At 36.2% G+C, this 23167-nt stretch overlaps 1 protein-coding gene across 3 annotated transcripts in view; it reads left to right on the top strand.

Moving 5' to 3' along the window:
- Window positions 1-23167, top strand: part of rbms1b (RNA binding motif, single stranded interacting protein 1b) — a 78981-nt gene that overhangs the window by 33673 nt on the left and 22141 nt on the right. For all 3 annotated transcript variants that reach the window (XM_079881962.1, XM_079881961.1, XM_079881963.1), the window contains exons 3-6: window positions 3167-3225; window positions 8837-8928; window positions 18660-18817; window positions 21200-21279. In XM_079881962.1, the coding sequence (XP_079738088.1) occupies window positions 3167-3225; window positions 8837-8928; window positions 18660-18817; window positions 21200-21279 (389 nt within the window). The remainder of the gene's footprint in view (window positions 1-3166; window positions 3226-8836; window positions 8929-18659; window positions 18818-21199; window positions 21280-23167) is intronic.

The raw sequence follows: 23167 nt of genomic DNA, 5'->3' as shown, positions 1-23167 counted from the left end.
CACCGTCTGGCCGCTGCAATTCAATTGCAATAGATTTTCAGTGGAAGCTAATGGAGAGCCAGCCTATTAGGACGGGTTTTTCCTCCTGATGGCCTCGTCGTTTCCCGGTAAACCAGGCGATGAAGCACATAAAAAGGCCCATAAACGCTGTTGTGCTGTCTCTCTGGACACGAGATTAATGAATGACATTTATCAACTTTTCATAACGCGTTTGCCATTCGCTCTGTGCCAAAACCTAGTGAGCTGCCTTCGTAGGCAGCATTTAAAGGGATCATACATGCACAAACATTGGCATCACTTTTATTCTTTGTTTAGAATGCTTTAAATGTTATTTTATTTGATATTTGTGTGTGACAGAAGTAAAAATCCCATTCATTTTCTCCATAGGGGAATTGATTTTGAACTATAACTTTTAATCCGTTAAAGACAAGATCTAATGTGAGCTACAAGGTTGTTAATCGATCGTATATGCTTTTGATGAAGCAATCAGCACACATTATTTCAACATTTGTTTTTAAATAATTGCGTTTAACAGTGGATTTCCTGGTTTAAAAAAAAACAACGACATTACTCATGATTCTGCTTCGAAATTTCCACCAATCAGAGAATCAGAACAGAAAATTGCGCCAAAATTGCCCCCACTCAACCACACTGAATTAAGTCTCTCTACGCTCTCAAACTATTTAAAGGGCTGGTATAAAGCCCTTTTCACAAGATGTAAAATAAGTCTCTGATGTCCCCAGAGTGTGTGTGTGAAGTTTTAGCTCAAAATACCCCACAGATATTTTTATATAGCATGTTAAAGTTGTCACTTTTTGAGGGTGAGCAAAAGGCGCAGAGGGCACTGAATGGTTAGTTGATGAATTTATGTTGCTTATGTGTAGTTATCTTCTAGTCATTGATTAGCATATTCTGTCATGATAATCTATAAATCGTGTTCAGGGGGCGGGGTTTATGTAAATTTTACATAATTTTACATTTTTTCACACTAACTAAAGTTAGAAAAGTGAAATCATAATCAACCACCCCTTTAAATATTTGTATTTAGATGCATATTTTCAAATACACGCTTCTAGAAATGTAGACGAATATATGGGATTTTTTTTATTTCCTCAATAAAGTCATTAAGTATGTAACCATATTATCGCCCAGCTCTTTATATAAAGTTGTATATACAAGTGTCCAACATTATCTCTATACATACAGTAAACTCACATAGGGCGATTATATACATTTACATTTAGTCATTTAGCAGATGCTTTTATCCAAAGCAACTTACAGTCATCTACATATACTATGTAGCAAATCTCAAATGCTTGATTGCTTATATCGTCACTAAGTGTAAACTATATTGTCGCCCAGCTCTAATCTGCTAAATGTATATAAGGCATGAAGATATTCATATACTATGATATAGTATTAACTTTATAATTTTCTGCTTTGAAACAATGTGTATTATGAAAAGTGTTATATAAATACATTTGACTTGACTTCATACACTTGTATATTTGACTTTCTGTCCAATTTTCAAGCACTTTTTTGCTTAAAATAAAAGTTTGGGTCACACTTTAGATTAGGGTCCAATTCCTACTATTAACTAAGATTTTTACCTCCATAAACTCCTAATTTACTGCATATTAATAATTAGTAATGTTGTTACGGTTAGGTATTGGGTTGATAAAGGGATGTAGAATATGGTCATGCAGAATAAGGCATTAATATGTGCTTTATAAGTACTAATAAACAGCCAATATCCAATATATATGCATTATAAGTAACTAGTTAATAGTGAGAATTGGACCCTAAACTAAAAGTGTTACCAAAGTTTGTAATGTGATGTAGTTTCTGGTTGGTTGATTCATGGCTTTTGACTCATTAACAAAAAATCCCTATGGGAAAAAAAATATTTAATGGGAAAAATACTTTCCGCTGTAAACGTGTCCTCCGAGTCCCTGAAAGCATTGAATTACTTTATTTTTCCGCCACCTAACACCTCCGAGCTTTTGATTGAAGCACGGCTTCCATAAGACACTCGGGAGACAGGAGACCGATGCAAGATCCTCGTAATTGATTAATATTAGGTCAATTGGTGCAAAAAACCCTTCACCCCCCCTGGAGAAGCAGACCTCGAGGTCACAGACTTTAGGAGTCTGCTGTAATTGGATTTCAAATCTCATGAAGGCTTTCCTATTTGTGTTATTAACTGAAAGAGCTTAATGACCTCTTTTTTTTTTCTTTTCCTGCCATCGGTGGTTGTGGAAGTATTCGTGAGGTCATATTGGTGCCCATCCTGTGAGGTCAAAGGTCATGTTTTCACTCACATGTGCCTTACAGCATTCCACTGCAGTTTTTATAACCTCCTCATAAATCAATCAGGTTTCTGGCTCTGTTAACCTCCAGAGACGCTTCCTCCTGCAGATCTCGTTTCTGGACTTGAAGTGTGCAGAATACACCTCAATACAATCAAGCATTTCTTTTACTTTTTCAATTTTATAGGCATACATTTTAAAGGAGTAGTTCGCCCAAAAATGAAAAAAAACTAAATGTATTCATATACTCCCCTTCATGTAGTTTCAAACTAAATATTCAAATATTATTGTATGACTTTTGTTTGTTCAATTTGCAACTGTGATACAGAAATAGATTAAATATTTTAAAATATTTTAAAATTCAATGATTTTATTGTGCTTTTTTTTTTAAAAGTCATTTGACTAGTTTAAATTTTAAGCTGTATCATGCACACATAAGGTCATCCATATTCAATATTCATATGCAAATACATATTAGTGTTATTTTAGTATAATTAATATACTTTTATTATAATTTTCTCACAACAGTTATGTTGCCTTGGCCACTATCTAAAATAAAAAATCAAATAAGTTGTTTTAAATATTTAATTTTATTTCTGTTAATGGTTATTTTATTTCAAGTAATGAAAATGTATCTTATGGTTTTAGTTTTAGTTTTAGGGTTAACAATAATAACCCTGGTACATGCAGTATATGTTCAATTTTGGCTGTATACATCTGCACTCAAACTATCTTCACGTTTCACATGTTTCGTGCATGATTTATTTATTTATTTTTGTTCAACCTGAGTCATTTATATCCGTGTGTGAGTGTGTGTTTTAAAATTCATAACACATCTCTGTTTGTTCTTGTTATAGGTATGGAAAAATCGTATCAACCAAGGCCATCTTAGACAAAACCACAAACAAATGCAAAGGTACGTGTGTTTATGTTCTCCCCTCTAATATGTGGCTCAAAATCTGTGCAGTTTAGTGTTTTTCCTCATGATGGGATTTCATATTCCTCTGAGAGCTGCTTATTGTATTAATGTGCACACCAACGTTCATTTCAAATTTGATTAACAAATCACAAAAAATGGCTTTTTATGGCTGAGATAATGAAAGAACACAGTGCAACAGTGTGGTGATAATTATTAAAATCCCATTCATTTTCTCCATGGAGAAACTGGTTTTTAAATGGTTAGTTCACCCAAAAATGATAATTGTGTCATTAATTACTCACCCTCATGTCGTTCCAAACCCGTAAGACTTTCGTTCATCTTCAGAAGATCTTTTTAATGAAATCCGAGAGCTTTCTGTCCCTCCATTGACTTACACTGCGTGAACTAAAATGCATTTAAAGTGTGTCTTCTACACTTTAATGGACAATTAAAAACATTGCATTATATTACATCCCAGTGTTGATTCATTTTATATTGCCAGCAAAATCATTGCGGTATATTATACAAGTGTGTGTGCAAATGTGTAAGTGTTTATGCAGGCGTGTGTTTACGCCCTTGCTCAGTTATGCTGTCGTGGGTGTATGGGGAAACAGATACGCAGTCAGTCTGTCGCTGCTCTTCCCAGACCCCTCGCTGTTATTCCTGTCCTGGCCTCGCCGTCTTGACTGAGGCCTGTGGGGTTTGTTCCAGGATCTGGCTGGGTTCCTGGGCTCGGCACCTCGGGGCACGCCTGCCCTGGAGCATGTGGCTTAGTCACAGCGCTGTGGATTATTTATGTGCTGAGTAATTTCAGTCAGGCCCGAGAGGAGGGTGTTGATGGACCGGCTTCACGTCTTAGTTTCCTGCAGTCCAGCCCTTCTCAAACCCCGCAGGAATTTTAAAGAAGCCGGATGGAAAATGTTAACCCCCGAGTATCCCTGTGATGCACACATGCAAATGATCTAAACCCAACCCGTAATCTAACCAGCGAAGCCCAACTTTCACTTTCACATCAAACTGCGAAACACTAAGCTTATTGTATAAGGGTGGATTTCCTGCAGGGGTTCAGGCGACAAGACTGCCGAATGACTAACGAAACGTTATTAGCAAGATGGTAGAAAACTGTACATTTCTTGCCTGTTACCACCCACTGCTATTTATACCAACGACGGAAATATGCTAAATATGTGGGAGAGCGTTGCTATATTGAGTGACGATATTGTATTGCAATAGGTAGCACTTCAAAGTCAATAGCAAATCAAAACTAGTTAGCACATTATTTGTAATTGAAAGGGTTTAATGACAATATATGGTTAAAAATAGTTACAAAATAGATGTATGAGATGATGATAATAACTTGTACCATTAATTGTACCCAGCATATATGTAAAATGTTACCAGAGAGAGAGAGAGAAGGGGCGTAGGAATGACTTTGACATTGGGTGGGGAATATTGGCCATTATGAATCAACGTCCATCCCACCACTATAATAGTAACATACAGTATGGTGACGTGGTACAACATGTATGGAATCACAAACAGCAAATAAATAAACAAAATCATCCAATCTGCTTATTATTAGACAAATATTGGAGTTGGGAAACATAAAAGTGTACAAGCCCCCCTGTAATTGTGGGCAGAAATGAGAGTGGCACTGTACAAGGCAAATATTAGATTTTTGTGGGGTGGCATTATTCTGAAATGAGAAGACTTTTGCTAAGGTTAACACAGAGAAATCGATTGCCAGCTATAGCTATGTGGCTAGCTATCTAATGTAACGTTAGTTAGCACCTTTCGCAAAGCATAACACACGTGCCATTGTTGATTTAATCGTCATATGCCTCGTATCCATAATTCAATTTTAAAAAGCTTGCTAATTTCAACTGCTTGACTGAGACTAATTTACCTCATACAAAGTCGAGTCTTATTCCAGTTCAAAGCTGGTGCGCACCGGTAACGTATTTGTATGTTCCTAGTGTAATGTTAACTTCTCTCTACCAATCAGATGCTCCGATTATAGGTGAAAAGTGAAGAATATGAAGCTGGTGATTGGCGAATGGTGATTATTCAAACATAGCATGAAATGGGAAGGTTTGACCTATCACTCTGGGTTTGACTTGCTGGCAAAACCGGATATCTTCTTTGTCGCGCTTTCAAAATAAAAGTTCCAAATGTACAGTATTTGTCCCTGCGGTATAGGCTAATTTTTGGGTGGGACACATGCAGCATTTTCCAATATTGAGGGGGACACATCCCCCCCCCCCTCCCCGGTTCCTACGCCAATGAGAGAGAGAGAGAGAGAGAGAGAGAGAGAGAGAGAGAGAGAGAGAGAGAGAGAGAGAGAGAGAGAGAGAGAGAGAGAGAGAGAGAGAGAGAGAGAGAGAGAGAGAGAGAGAGAGAGAGAGAGAGAGAGAGAGAGAGAAAAGAGGAGGTAAAGAGGAGAGAGCCCCAGTTACAATCTTGTTTTATACTTTCCTTGACCATGTGACCTTAACCCAAATGTGAGACGTTCAAACTGACCAATCAGATTATTACAACTTCCCCCCTTGTACTAAAGGTGTGATAGTTCATCGACCCCTGAAGTACACACATCTTGGCCTACAGGCCTTGATCGCTATCAGTCCCTCGGTGCCTTTAGGAATTCCAAATGTTCCTTGTGGAAGAAAGAGGGGTGGAAAACAGTAAAACAAATGTCTTTGTTCATTTCAAATATCTTGGACTATTTTCAATCCTACATATACTTTTTTAGCGGGAAGTGTAAAAATAAGCTTTTTATTTGACTAAAGATCATAGTTTCACAACCACAAATTTTCTGGTTTAGACTAGTTTCACATTTAAGTTGAGTGACCCTGTAAAGACGTGGAATGATAGTCTAATAATAATAATTTTTGAAATGGAACAGTTTATTGAACCTTAAAATATTTTGAGAAATTGAAAAATATTTTAAGGTTCAATGAACTGTTCCATCATATTTGACACATCAGGCTTTTATGGCTCATATAATGTGATGCAGTGAGAATATGGAGCTGAATAATTCTATTCAGAGGCACAAACTGAGTGAAAAATGTGCAGATACTGATATTTATATGGACAAAAATATTGCTTGTAATGTAAATCAATGAGATTTTGACATCGGACTGCTTGCATAAAATGCATATTAATATCAGTCATCACTATATCTCCCAATAATATGTCTTAGTAAGATTATATTTAAAAGCTGTTTTATGATTAAAGCTTTGTAGTTTCAACACCAATGCGATGCAATACAGTGATGATTGAGAGATGAACAAATTAACGTTTCTCGAAAGCCTGATGACTTTGAGACTCACATTTTAACATGATTTTTCTAAAAGAATTAAATGATGTATGGATAATATAGTAATAAGTTGCTTCAGTGTCCAGTAAGTGTTCATCTTGAACTAACAATATAAAGTTATTCTTATGTTTACTTTATAAAAATTTGTAAAGATCTCACAGCAAAAAGACACGTGAACCACGAGCTGAAGATGAACGTTTTTACAATTATACTAATCAATATGACAACAAAAAATAAGCATCAATTTGAGGACAAAAGGCATGTTGTAGATTTGAATCATTTAGAGGCCTTAGACATTCATTTATCAAATATGATATCTTCTATTAGAAGATAAATTTGTCAATTTATGCTTTTTTGGAAGCTATGACCAAGGGGTTCAAGTTGATTAGCTAATTATTTTTTATAATTTTTTTTTTATTATTTTACTTTACCTTACTTTTTAATTTTATTTTTTGTTTTATTTTACTTGACTTTTTCCCATGAATCAGTTCAAAGTGTCAGTTTCAGTGAATCATTTGTAACATCACTTACAACATTGCTCAAGAAGGCTCTCCATTTTTCATATATTAAAATATTTTAGTAAAAATATATATTTAGGAAAATGTTGTTTATTTCCCTGTGTTAGCTTGAGCAATATAAATGTGTTTATATTTAAAAATGTATTTACCTTCTTGCATTAAACATTTTGAATCTACTTCAGTGAAAGGTTTGGCTGAAATGTTGGTTCCTCTGATGAAAAAAGCAAAACTCTTTTATGCTATTTCAAAGCATAAAAGATGTTTAAATCAGCTTTGCTAAACACCACATTGTGTTTTCTCCTACATATAAAGAATTTGATCTGCTATGTTGCTGTCCGCAGCAGATGGATCATACCTGTGGCTGCGTTTAGTGAGTGTTTCTTCGTCCTGTACGTCATGCATATTTGAGCTATTAGTCAGGATGTTCTGTGCTAGCTGTGTTTGTGGTTTGACCTGTTCGCTGATTAAATATAGCAGCGGGCTGAAGCAGAGGAGTGTGAAGGGAGGAGCCGAACGTAAGGATAACGTTATCTTGGATCAGCTTCCTCGTGTCCATTTAATTGTTCTCATTAGGGGAAGCAAACACTGATAGTGCAGCAGTTTTCTCACTCTTGGCTCTGTGATAGATTACTCACACAACACACTTACTCACAGATAAGATGCTCTCTTGAACCCGCCGCTTTGCTTCCTGCTCTTAAAGTGGCAACCGCTGATGTTTTCAGCCTATACGCGCTTTGCACACACTCACAACAGGTCCTGTGTCTGTTGGCGTTTTGTGCATTAAAAAAGCAAATACCCATCAAATGCTGTCATTTAAGATCTTTTGAGACTTGCATCTTTATTGTCTGGTAAATTGCATCACTTTTCCTGTAAGTTACATCATTTTCTTGTCACAAAGTTTCTTTACAATTTTTAGTAACAGAGTTGCACCTTCCCAAAACGTTTCATGAAATTACATTATTACATGGATAAATGTGCACTTAATCGATTTATGTTTTTCTGGATGATGTGACTAAGGGATTGAAGTTGAATAGCTAAAAACATCTTATTTCATGAATAAGAATGCTAACGTTCAATAAGAACCATCTATTAAAACTCTTTGGCTATGACAGTGGTCTTGGACTACTTTATACTGTCACCTTTTTATATTTTTGTTTTGTTTTATTTACTTTACACTGAAAAAAATTATTCGTTGAATTTAATCAATTTTTTTTATCGTAAGTGGTTGCACACAATTGATTTTAGCTACATTTAAACAAATGCATTAAGTTGAACTTGAAATTGAACTTGAAATTGATTAAGTTCAACTTAATGCATTTGTTTAAATGTAGCTAAAATCAATTGTGTGCAACCACTTACAATAATTTTTTTTATTAAATTCAACAAATAATTTTTTTCAGTGTACTTTTACTTTACTTTTACTTTACTTTACTTTACTCTACTCTACTCTACTCTACTCTACTCTACTCTACTTTACTTTACTTTACTTTACTTTACTTTACTTTACTTGAATCACCACAGAGAATTATAGAAATAACTGAAAAAAGCAAAACAGCAATTCATTTTTGGAGGTTAAATTGTATTATTTTGTATTAAGTAATCAAGAATTTTCTCAATTAATAATTTTTGTACATTTAAATTATTATTATAATTTTTTTTTTTTACAGTTTTACGCTATAAATTCACCCTAGTACTCCTTGTTTTTCATGTGTAAACTGTGTGCTGTCTCTTTAACGGTGTATCTAAGGGCATGTTGTGGTTGTCTGTCTCTCAGGGTATGGCTTTGTGGACTTTGACAGCCCGGCCGCTGCTCAGAAAGCCGTCAGCGCTCTGAAGACCAGCGGCGTTCAGGCTCAGATGGCAAAGGTAAGAGCACACCTGAGCACACCTGTTCTTCCTGTCACCTGCAGCTCCTTCTGACACGCTTCACTGGATCCGTGTGACGTCAGCAGACGGGTGTGAGTGTGTGAATGCATCAGCTCGAGGATTAAGACACACCCTCACGGGTGCAGCATCTAGACAAACCCGCTGAATGCTTCAAAGACAAACCTGTCAGGAACATGTCAATTTGTGTTGCCAAAATAAAAACGCTGTTAATATATACATCCTTAAAGGGGTGGTGTAATGCCCTTTTCACAAAATGGAAAATAAGTCTCTGATGTCCCCAGAGTGTGTATGTGAAGTTTTAGCTCAAAATACCCCACAGATATTTTTATATAGCATGTTAAAATTGTCACTTTTTGAGGGTGAGCAAAAACGCACCGTTTTGTGTCTGTTCCTTTAAATGCAAATGAGCTGCTGCTCCCGGCACAGGGGGCGGAGCTTCAAGAGCTTGTGTCCTTTTACCTCACACACACATGCACTGAAAATTCAAAAACTTTTAGCCTTTTATGTTCAAACCGGAGTCAGACAATGATGGAGAGACTCAAGAAGAAGTGACAACATGTAGAAGCAACAGGACATTTCTGAATGGTTAGTTGATGAATTTATGAAGCTTATGTGTAGTTATCTTCTAGTCATTGATTAGCATATTCTGTCTTGATAATCTATAAATCGTGTTCAGGGGGCGGGGTTTATGTAAATTCTAGGGTTGGTGATGTCACTAACCCGGGAGGAATGTGGTGTAGTCTCTACCAGCCGTTTGTTGTAGTCCTTAAAAAGCGATTTCTTTAAAAGCAAATATCTCCCTTTGCTTTGAACTTTGAGCGTTGTAACTTTGCAGATGTTGTTTATGCTCAAACAGCAACATTACACACTAACTAAAGTTAGAAAAGTGAAATCATAATCAACCACCCCTTTAAGATTTCTTGCATTCTGACATTTCCATTACAATTAAACACGTTTTCTACCAAATTCTCTTTATTGTAATGCAAAAAATGACTGATTTTGGAGTTGTGGCCGAGTGTTACATTGCAGTTGTGTGGTTTACATTCCTGCGGAAGTAAATAATTGGAGGCCGTCATGGTGACGTCTTGTCTGAAGCCTTGACGATCAGGCCCTATAAAAGCCTCAGTCAGGGTGTGTCTCACAGTTCCCTATCACGTGACTCAAGGACTCTCAAATCAAGTGAGCTGCCTACATTTTAAAGCATGCTCCTTTCTCTCCCCAGTTTTATTTCTAAACAAATTAAAGATGTTTTGTTTCATTGCCGTCTGGTTTTTGTTAACGGAGGGTGTATATTGCGAAAATGCTTTTTGTAAAGACAACTTATATTGACTCTGACTTGTTGTTCTTGGTCTTTTGTGATGATTCACTAACAAGGTAACTAGAGCATCAGAATTTACATGCATATTTATTTAAAGGGCAAGTGTGTAATTAAAACTGAATTGCAGTCTGTCTGAGCGGCACAACCGGATGGGATATGGTTATGTTAAAGTATATCAGTACTGACAGTGTAGTTTGTGCTGAAGATATCATTTCAAGAGCACGGTTATCTGTGTTTAATTATGGCTTTTTCCTGAAGGAGTAGTTCGCCTAAAAAAATGAAAGTGTTCTCCCTGCACAGCACATTATAAATGGAGGTGCTTGGACAATGCTCTCACTCTGGCACAGTCATCTTGGCGTGTTGTCCTTGGATGTTTCGTCCTTTCACCTTGTTCATGATATAAACAGATGGTTAGACGTCAATATCTCAGACAGGAAGCCCCTGGAGTAACCTGGTGACACGGCACTGTGTCTGAACCCTTCACTCCGGCTTTGTTTGCAAAACTAGCTTACTATTTTTATGTACTTCATGCTGCCTACATTGTTTTAAAAATATGTACACACTAAACAATGATAAATCTCTAAAAAAAACATCTTATACTGCATTGTTGTCACATAACTTCATACTTCTTGCTGTTATCATATCAGAAATTGTATTTTAGGTCCAGTTCTGTGTACAAAAAAAAATCTTGCGTTTAATCAAATGTTGAGTTCAGAAAGAGACATTAATGACTGTTGCTTTTGCATTGCGTATCGTCGCTGTCGGACGAATCCTTGTGTGTCCAATACCCCCACACTTCAGGAAATGGAAAAAAAAAAACACTGTATTTTTTAAATAATTAAACACTGTTGTCAAAGTTGATATTGTGCCTTTATACAGGTGAAACTCGAAAAATTATAATATCGTGCAAAAGTTAGTGTATTTCAGTCATTCAAATGAAAATGTGAAACTAATATATTTAGCATATATAACTACATACATATGCATGATTATACTTTTCAGAGGGCCGACATTTCTGTATTTAAAATCCTTTTTTTTTTTTTTTTTGATTTCAGGTAATATTTAAATTTTCTGAGATTTTGAATTTGGGGTTTTCATAATCTGTAAGCCATAATCATCCAAATTATAACTTTTGCACGATATTCTAATTTTTCGAGTTTCACCTGTATATGCTCAGACACTTGCATGTTTCATTATATTATTAACATCTGACCAAAATCAATCTCAAATGGGAGGTTTTTTGGTTTGTTTTTTAGGTTTTTGATCAGCAAATTTCTGATATACGAGGCAGAAAGTGCATCGCAGTACGTTTTCATCAACTGACAGGTTATAAAGTTTATTGTAGCTATAACTATGTGGATGCTCAGTCATTTGGCCAAAATCTCTTGTTATAAAAGATGAAGTATTTAAGACCTTATTGGCTATGAATCGACGACAGATGCTAGACTAAGACACTCTTCTCCGCTCCTCAAATAGCCTACATAAAACATTAGCCTTTATTTATCTGTATATAGTGTTTCTTGAGTAAAGTAAACGCTGTACTTATTCAAACAACCAGTTCTTTATTGATCCTTGCATTGCAAACAAGCAGAGAAGTTTGAGTTATGAGGTTCAGTCACAAGCTGTTTTGAATACTTTTCATTGGTAAAATATTTGCAGAACCCACAGAGAGATGTACAGGGTGACCAATAGCAATGATTTATGGTAAAAAAAAAAAAAATATATATATATATATATTAGATTTCTGCCCAACAACAACGATTTGCACATAGTGTTTTCTGTTTTATACTTTAGATTTGGGCATTGTTGGTCATCTGGGTATACTATGCATACATATAGAAACTTCACATACATGGTATACGTACTATATAGTGCAGGAATACTAAGAGTAATATATTCTGAACATAGTCTTCTTACACCCTCACATATGCCATGCATTCCTGTTCACACATATACATATACACTGAGTTTTTTTCTCTCACTTTCTCTTGTACCATCTGTGTCTGACACACACTTACTCCATACGCATATTGTGTGCTTTTTCTGTCGAAGTCACATGGTTCATGTTGAGTAAATTGTTAGCAGGTGACACACATGCAAGCCCACACACACTGATAACAATGTTTCCTGCACTGCTATTCAGGATCATTGCTTCATATTACTCTAAGTATGATATATCAGACTTAATTATTTAAAAATTCATATGTTTTTTTGGGCTGGAAATTGGTATTTGATGTCTAATGTCAGCTGATCGGCTAATAGGGATGTGTGTGAGATTGATGTAGTGTCTTTCCTCAGTATCTGTGCACTGATCAGAGCGTAAAGCTCTTAATGCCTGACCTGAGAGATGTAATTCAGCATTGCGTGCCGGCAGAACGCTCCAGCGCTTGAGCTGATCTCCATGTCTGAACGACCTCGCTCTCTCCGGTAATCTGAGGCCAGCTGCACCAGCCCGGCGTAACTTAGCCTATAGATGTATGTAGATTTTCAGCACATTTTTTAATAATAGTCATGAAAATGTCATGAAAACCCTGAAAAAAACACTAATGGAAGAATGCACACTTGATGATGCTTTTTTTTCAAAGGGAATGGTTTGCTCCAACCAACCCAACTTATTTTTTAATGTCACATGAATGTAAGATTTATGAAGAAACTCATATGTACAAAATGCATTTATATTTGTATTTCTATATTCAAATATTATGCATTTAATATAATATATATTTAAATACATATAAATGCATAATTCTCACTATATCCTTAAACCATAAATCAATACTTCATATTGATTAAAATGCATGTTAAATAAATACTTGCACAGTAGGGCTATTGCAAACAGAACACATGGATATTTAAAGTATACATGGATATTTAATATTAATATATTTTCTCTCCAATTTTAGTGTGTTACTTTCAATAAAAGTGCGGTTATTTTATTTTATTGGCTTGAACTTTTTTTTGGCTTGAATTCAGTATGATTAATTTCATTAAAAATTCTAATATTAATTCAATTATACAAAAAAATGCGAAATTAAGATATGAAATAATAATTAATTTTTAATTCGATTTTTGCACAGAATTTTAATTTCGATGCATCCCTAACACACACACACACACACACACACACACACACACACACACACACACACACGTGTATATATATGGTCAGCAAGGTTTTTTTTTATCTTAGGCTCAACAGGCAGTTGATTAGTAATATTATTACTATTTAAAATAATACATTTTATTATTTATTCCCTGTGATGTCAAAGCTGAATCATTAGAATATGCTGTTTTCCTGCTCAACCAAACATTTTAATATTATCATCAATGTTGAAAACAGTTTCATATTTTTGTTGAAACCGTGATACTTTTTTCAGGATTTTTTGATAATCAGAAAGTTCAAAAGAACAGCATTTATTTGAAATATATACATTTTTTCTGCAGTGTCACTCTTGATCAATTTGATCTTGCATGAAAGCCTTTTTTTCCACATCATTCTACATATTTCAGTCAATTTTAGTACATTTTATTCATGCTATTTTTATTCCAGCACCTTTTTAAATAAGAGCTTCCGTCTGTCTGGTGAAGCCCGGCCCTGATGACCAGGGTTAGCACCGGTATGTGGCTCTGATATTAGATTTCAGGTCAGGATACGTCTGTTTAAAAACCACACCCGTGTTTTAGTTCTCCCCTGGAGCAAGCCAAGCACATTGTGAATTTATTTGCCATTCAAAAACGGCCCATAAAACACCCGCTAATAGCTACAGTGTTCGACCTTCGGTGTTTAGTTATATGGACATTGTCATTTGTAATAGCTACATCTTGTAAAAAAATAAAATAAAATAAACATTATTTTTGATGACTCTTAAGGATCTCCAGCACTCGTTTGCTCTGCCATCCGTTATACCCGTGATGGAGCATCGTTCTCTGGGTACGACAGCTCCGCGCCGGCCCTCTGCCATTGTTCCCTAATGCTGCTATGCTGATTTTCTTTCTGTCAGCGTATTACTTTAGTAATCCAATCCCGCCTCTCCCTTGTCTTCTCTTTGTTCTGCTCATTTTTCCTCCATCTCTTAGGGGTGGAGATTGAACGCAGTAGGATGTTAATGAATATTAATGTAGCGGCCCTTTTGTCCCTGGGGAGAGTCTCTCTCTGCCTGTTTCTCTTTTGGTTTGTGCTGATGGAAGGGAAACTACGGCAGAAAATCAGTCGACGTTTCGCCGCTCGGATGGGGGGTGGCCGAGAGCCGCATGCAAATGACCTGCTCATCAATATTAATGCTCACCCTTTATTAGCTAGAGAGAGTGAAGAGGGAGACATGTTTTCACTTTAGCCTCTTTTATGAATTTAGTTCACCTGTGCTATGTGTATTTAGATATTGTCTTAATTAACAGTTTTACCAAAAGTAATGAGCTGCCTGCCTAGTCGGCATGTTAAGGCATCGACACAAAACCTTCCAAATCGTAGGCAACATTGCATGTATCCTTTGCAGAGATACAAGTTTCCCCGAGATATGAAGCATATATGTACGTACAGTATATAACCAGCCCCAACCAATAACGATTGACAGGAAATTATATTGGTTACTTGGATTCTATTGTCCGTGTTGCACTGGGTAGCTCCGCCCACATGCACAGGGTAGCTCCGCCCACAGTCAAATTCTATTTGTCCACATTCTTGTTCCACATAACTATATTAAAAGTCAAATTCTGATTGGCTGTGATTATATTATATATTTTGCTCTAAAAGTCTAGGCAGACGAACTGCTTGTTGCTTTGAGTTTGTTAGGAAGTTTAAAGCCCGGGACACACCAAGCCGCACCAAAGAACTAGCGTATCAAGAGTCCATTTTCGTCATTCAAAAAGGGAAACCGAAACTAGGACTGCAGATATACACACCATAAACAAAGCAGCGCTTGCTTACCATTTTGAATATCAGTCACGCTGATCACTTTCTTCGTTCCAGTCAGCTCATGTTATTATGAAAATATTCACGCATTCGATCATTCACGCATTCACAGCCAATCAGAGTTCTCTCTCTCACCGACGGCCCGATTCAACATGCTAAATTGGCCCAAATAAACCCGACGGCATACGACTAAAGCTAAGCCATCCGACGTTCAAAAACAGCCCGACATTGTCCATCAACCGATAGTTGGCTTGGTGTGTCCCGGCCTTAAAGTGATATTTCACCACTGGAAAGATGAATGTGTATTTAAATTTGGTCATTTATGTAGTATAAATGTGAAATTATTTTAGAAGTTGGTGCCTTCTAGACTGAGAAAAGCTAGAAAATGTATTTTTGGCTCATGTGGATGAAAGACAACAACTCCCAGAATGCACTTGCTTCGCTGCCCTACGAGGCCACTCCCAAGCCACGCCTACCGGTTACAGAGGGCAGTATCGGAAGAAATGATACAACTAGGCTACTAGTCGACTGGAAACTGAAAAGACGGCGTTTTATGGTGAGATCCCCCTATGGGCGGGTTGAACACATGCGGAACGAGCTCCTCCTACTGGCTGTAGTCTCTCGCCTCTGGACAAAAGAGCCTCTGATGAAGATAAATGATGATTTTTGCATCATCTGAGGTTTTTTTCCAGACACACAATACAGAAATCTCTCGCCTCAGGGGGACATGAGGGAGGGAAGCACGGTTACCCGAAAATACTACCAGGTTTCTACTGATACAAAGCTTAATGCTAATCAGTGAAGTATCCCTTTAAGAAGACATCTATGTAGGCAGCTCATTAGGTTTATGAATAGAGCGATTATTGAATGGCAAGTGTGGATGGTCTGTGATTTCTGTTGTCAGATCTCCAGGTGTTCGTCCTTTAACTGATAAAGTGTGTATATACTGTGACGGAGCTCTGGCAGTGTGTGAATTGAAATAAATGATAAGATCTGATGACCTCAGGTGTTTTTACAGGTGTGTGTAACTCAGGTGTGACTATTAACACCCTTTTAAACTAAAACCTTAAAGGGATAGTTCACCCTAAATTCACCCACCATTGACCAACTGAAACCTGGTCTAAAGTCAATGGTGCAATATATATATTTTTGTTATTTAAACCTATAAGCCTATAGGCGGGTCCACAACGCGCCTACACTCTGCTTATTACACACACAGCGAGGCACAGCAGCACACAAACATGCCAAATATTACAAATAAAAGGATTACAATGTAAAAGATTATTATTGTGTACATAAAGATATGGTGGATTCCGGCTTGTCCCGTAGATGATCTGCTTGCGCACTTTAACCTCGCGCACGAGCAGATCCGTTTGAGCTCTGAAGACGCGTTCGGTCTTTCCACTATCAAAATCCGTCATGTAAATAGCGAATCCGCTATGCCGCGAGCACAACTGGCATTTAAAGGGAATGGGAGATGAGACTGATTGGTTTAACGCACGTAAATCCCAAAACACACCCATTACTCATTAAGAGAATAGGGACAACCCTTTTAGACCATGCACCGGGAACACCGACCATTTTTCCCCATCGTTAAACTAGCAAAAGTGGATTCGGACACGCCCTAAGTGAACTTGCGCCCTGCGCTTTAGACCATGTGCTTAGATCGTTAAAATAGGGCCCCTGGTGTTCCTCAGGGCTCAGTTCTCGGCCCGGTTTTATTTTCTCTTTATATGCTTCTTTTGGGATCTATTTCAAACAGATATGGAGTGACCTTTCACCTTTATGTGGACAACACCCAAATGTATCTGCCTTTAAAGTGTGAGAATAAGCATGCCTTAAAGCCAGTTTTAGACTGTTTGGGTGAGTTAAAGCTCCAATTTTTTACATCTTAATGAGAGTAAGTCTGAAATTATCCTTTTTGCCTCGAATGAACGCAGTGTTCGTGACTTTGATCTTGATTTCCTGTCACAGTACAGTACCACATGTGTTAGGAATCTGGGTGTATTGCTTGACAACAGCCGTAAATTTGATAAGCAGAAAAGTGCTGTGGTTAAATCTTGTTTTTATCATCTTTGTTTTTTAACTGAGGTTAAGCCATTCTTGTCTTTTAAATGAGTTTGACACAGTTATGAATGCCTTTGTAACGTCTCGGTTGGATTATTGCATCTCACTGTGCGTCGGTGTTCCCTAGTCATCCATCTCACATTTACAATTAGTTCAAAACGCGGCGGCCCGACTTCTCAAGGGGAAGCGTATATGTGAGCATATTACACCGATCTTGATTTCACTTCATTGGCTTCCAGTTAAATATAGAATTGATTTTAAAAGTCTATTATTTCTGTTTAACTCCCTTTGGAATCAGGCACCACAATACCTCTCTGACTTGCTGCACCCGTACACACAGTCGAGATCACTTAGATCAGGTGATTCTGAATGACTTTATGTTCCCAGGAGCAAAATAGAGCTTTTTCGGTTGTTGGACCTAAATTATGGAACAGTCTCCCGGCTTACATTAGAACTGCCCCAAATGTATATACATTTTTAAATCTTCTCTTAAAACATATTGATTTTCTTTGCCGTTTAATTTTCCTTTATTCTCTGCTTCTATGAATTTTTAATCTAGAAACTTAACCATTTTAATAGCTTTCCCACTTTTATAGCTGATTATTGTTTTAATATATGTGATTATTGCTGTGTTCTTTTGTATTCCTTTTTTATGCAGCACTTTGGTCAATATATATATATATATATATATATATATATATATATATATATATATATATATATATATATATATAAACATTGTGTGTGTGTATGTATGTATATATATATATATTAGGGCTGTCAAACGATTAATCGCATCCAAAATAAAAGTTTGTGTTTACATAATATATGTGTGTGTATGGAGTATAATTATTTTCTATATAAAAATACACACACATGCATATATATTTAAGAAAAATGTGTTATTTATATATAAAATATTTATATTTAATATAAATTATATATAATATAAATATATATACACAGTATATACATGCAAATATTTCTTAAATATATACATGCATGTGTGTGTATTTATATATAGAAAATAATTATACACCGTACACACACACATATATTATGTAAACACAAACTTTTATTTTGGATGCGATTAATCGCGATTAATCGTTTGACAGCCCTAATATATATATAAAATTTTGCATGCCATATGACCAATACCCGACATCAGTCAACCAATAAATTATGAATTATTTACTGCCATTGTGTGAATAATGAATAATATGTCTGTTTATGAGTATTTTAAAATATAATTTAATTTTTAATTACAAGTACTTACATTTTTTTATTAATCTGATTATGTAATCCAAATTACATATAAGTTACTACCCACCACTGATGATCAGTGACGGACAACAAATAAAATGGCAAACGTTTCACAGTTTTTGTCTCTTTTTCTCTCTGTCACACTCCCGACAGCAACAAGAGCAGGATCCCACTAACCTGTACATCTCCAACCTGCCACTGACCATGGATGAGCAGGAGTTAGAGGCCATGCTGAAGTCTTTCGGACAGGTCGTCTCCACACGCATCCTACGGGACAGCAACGGGGCCAGCCGAGGGGTCGGATTCGCCAGGTGAGGGTCCTCATATCTGAACCCAAATCACCATATCAACTCCTGTTGTCACGCTATCATTCTTTGTGAATTCCCCGATCATGGTTCAAGACTGTAGCGTCGATCAGGGCACGGGATTCAGACGTCCTGGAAAGCCCCTGGCTTTCTGCCCACCACAGCACAAACACCTCAGACCCTCCCATGATTCTTAGTGCCAGTCAGTTGTTTTAAAATACTGTATATCTGACATATCAGCATGGCAAAGCCAGGAAACTGAACTCACACGGTGCAAGTAAAAACTTGTACTAAGTGTTATTCACTCACTTGAGTGAAAAAGTAATCTGAACGGGTTGATTTAATCAGAGAAGCAAGTTTTTTGATAACAACGATATAAATAAAGACAATGGTTTTTAATGTTAACACAAACCTTCTGTCATGTTGGTTTTCATAGCTCCACATATCCAAATGTTTATGAAAATTGATTACAGTGTTTTTTTTACACTTGACATTCAGGATGAATGACTTTTAACTATTTTTATTTACTTTTTTTTATTTTTGTCAAATTTGACAAAATATAAAAATAAACAGCAATATTTAAATACATATATTTTTAAATGCATATTTTTAAATGCATTTTATACATAAAAATGCCACGCAGAGAGTTATTTTAGTATCATTGAGATACTATTATAGTTTTTATTAATATTTTAAAATATATTTTTAGTTAAAGTTTTAGTCATTTTGTTGTGTGTTTTTATTTATTTATTATTTATATGTCTATATAGTTTTTATTAATGTTTTTATTGTAGTTTTAGTTATTTTAGTGCATCAAGTTAAAGCTGGGGTAGGTAAGAATGGTCTAAAAAACTTATTTTTCAAATTTGTTTAAACTTTATGTATATATCAATACATAATTAAAATGTAAGTATTCTGAAAAAGAAAGTATAAAAATCGAGTGTATGTAGACCTCTAACGATTTAAAGACAGCTCATTATTTCCATTCAGTCCACCCTCTCCCTTCTGGGGTCCTTTCAAAGCCACGCCCCCAAAACACATGAACGCGCAACTCCGACCGAAGACGCATTATTTACCTGAGACGAGCGGAGAGGAAGGAGCGCAGTGCATGTAGCATCATGTCAGAATCACATGTAATGTAACTTTATAACATTGCACTCTTTCTATGAGTTATAAATAGCTAGTAAGATAATATAACGGTAACTAACGTTGCAGTAGGCTATGTAAATAATTATTCTAGCGATATGTAATGCTAAATAAGGTTTGCTAGTACATTATTTTAGCAACATGACAAGCCAGTGAATTAGCAGGTTTCAATTGTTGCTTTGCACAGTGCGTGACATTTTATCTGTATGTTATGCGGCTAGAGTTTTAACACTGAGTCAATGGGCTCCGACGGGCTTGTTTATCGTCATCGGTCTTTTCCCGTTTACCTGTCTTTGTTGTATGAGCAGGTTCCACTCAAGAAATTGGTAGTTTTGGTTGTTTGTCCGCCATTAGCACAGCTGCTCGGCACACTGGCAATCTTGATTTTGAATGACGGTACGCGCTGTGCAAGAGAGGGGCGATCAGCGTGTACGCGAACTTGATTGACACTGCTAAGACACTCCTCCTGGCTCTGAAGGCATCTGATTGGTTCTTTACACTCGGACCGAGTGGCAGTGATTGGTCAGAGTTTTTACTGTCCTGCAGCTGCTACAGAGGTCTGATTGTTTTCATTCCTTTTTCTGAACACATAATGTATTGACTACTCTCAGGATGGAAGGACCATTTCACCCAGTATAAAAAAAAGTGTTTCTGAACAGGATTACCTACCCTAGCTTTAAATTAAATTAAAATGAGAAATATTGCCTTGGAAGCTAGCTGAAATAAAATAAGTTTTTTACATTTTATTTTATTTCAGTTAACGTTTATTTTATTTCAAGTAACAAAAAATGATTTTTTTTTTACATTTTTAATTTAAGTTTTAGTTTTAATTTACCATAACAACACTGGTTCTTTGAACATTTTTGAGTGATGGCACGCATGAATCATTGAATCAGAGGTTTAAATTGATTCACTAAAATAAACAGTTTGAAGTGATTCACTGAAATGAATCAATCTTACCAAATCTAACCCTAAATGAAGTTGAGAGATGCTATTATTATAACCTCTTTGTCTGAACAAGAAAAGGAAGGCGAGGCTAATGACCATCCATGCATTTATAGTGCATTCAAAATAGCGTGATCTTAGTTTATTTTATATATTGTAAAAAGCCCTAGCTATGCTTCATATGACTTTTCATTTGACTATAACACCTTTCTCAACATTGGCAGCTGGTGCAGATGATGGGAATGATGTTTGATACTAAAATGTGTAAACCTATAAACCGATAATATGTTTCTCTAGGATGGAGTCAACAGAGAAATGTGAAGCTGTCATCTCTCACTTCAATGGGAAGTTTCTGAAAACACCAGCTGGAGTTATGGGTAAGTGTGTGTCTGTGCGTTACGCGTGCTTCACGTTTACTTTAAACGAATAGTTCACGAAGAAATGAAAATGCTGTCATTGTTTGCTCACCCTCATAATGTTTCCAAATCCTTTTCTTCCACAAAAGAATATCCTTGCCTCTTTTTTTCCCCCCCATATAATACGAGTAAATGATGACAGATTATCATTTTTGGGTGAACTTCTCCCGTAATGTGTGTTTTATCTCTATTTGTTTGTGCATAAAAGCACAGCGCGGCTCTGTTCGAGCACATTCATTCATTCTCTGGTAATGATTCTCCTCGGATGGGGTCTAAATGGAAACAGGCTTTCGGGCATGTGGCGCAACCATTCAGCCATACCAAACGGCTTTCGCACGAATGTAGATTCAGACTTGCTGCACGAAACACTGAAAACCCACAAAGCTGGGTGGAGCTAGATGTTCATAATGCTGCAAGTGAGAGCTTATTTGATTCGTGGAGGTTCGTTCGGGGCTCAAGTGAATGCAATGTGTGCTAATTTTTCTTTGAGTGGAATCTCGGCCTTGCGTGGCCTCTCTAAGCATTTTAATTGGATTATTAGACTGAAATAGTCTCCACTGACCATGTCAGAAAGGAAGGAAGGGGATTATACGAAGACAGCTTCCACATTAGATGCCTGTTCTCAAAAGCATTGTGGGAAAGTCATTGTGGATGGAGCCAGGAAGCCTCAGAGGCTTTAAGACGGAAATCGGCGGTGTGTAACTGGTAGAGATTTTGCTATGCAATTTATGCATTACATCTGCAACAATGAATCATAGATGCTGAAAATGTGTATATGGGTTAAGTCAAGACGAGGATGTTGGTTATTAGGCGCAAAGTTTAGTTTTTTACAGCTAGAGCAACTTCAAGTCACACCATGTTGCGACCCATTTTACTTCCATAATCATGAAACATGATATTCAGAAAGAAAAAATACTTGATTGTATGTCAGGATGCACAAATAGTGCAATTCTGTCTGATGCAGTAGTTATTTTCTTACTATGGCTGGTCAAAATTTGTAAGCCACTGAATAAATGTAAAGGTCCCACTTTATATTAAGTGGCTTTAAGTACTATGTACTTACATTGAAATTAATAATTTGATACAATGGACTTATTGTGTACATACTTGTTTTTACATTGTACTTGTATTTTAAAAATACCAGCATTTAATTACAGATGTAATTAATTTATGTAATTCCACAGTTGACCCTTCCTTACACCTTAACGCACCCTTATACTTATCCATACCACCACACCTGTCCCGAACCTTCCCCGTATCACATCTCAATAGTAGCAAAAGTGTTTTACAATTCAACATGAACACAATAAATACATTGTACTTATTTTTCGATGTAAGTACATAGTACTTAAAGCCACTTAATATAAAGTGGGACCAATGTAAATATAAGTTAATGTAAAACGTAACCTTGATTTGTTTAAAAAAACAAAAAAGGAAAATGACTAACTAAAGTGTTTTTCCTTTAAGAGTGCATGTAATGCTTTAATCAAATAACATGAAATGCATTTTTAAAGGGAAAGCACTCTTTAAAAGGGTTTCATCTTTTCCATAAACTAGTTATACATTTAAATTTATGCATTTGGCAGACGTTTAAATCCAATATTATTGAATGCATTGCACTCAAGGTATGCATTTTATCAGCTCATGCATTCCCTGGAAATCTATCATTTCCATAATCTAAGTTATCGCTTTAATTTGAAGTGCTAGATGATGAATCTTAATTTAATCTACAAAAAAATGTAAATCATCATGGTCATGATATCTTGTCCTGCTCTGTATTTTCACTCTGTGTTTAATGTACTTAACGAACAAAATCTCTAGCGCTCGAGCCATGTCTGCTGTCACACTA

This window comes from Squalius cephalus (assembly GCF_949319135.1).
Source record: "Squalius cephalus genome assembly, chromosome: 9".
Classification (NCBI taxonomy): Eukaryota; Metazoa; Chordata; class Actinopteri; order Cypriniformes; family Leuciscidae; genus Squalius; species Squalius cephalus.
This window is presented reverse-complemented; position numbering and strand designations above follow the sequence as displayed.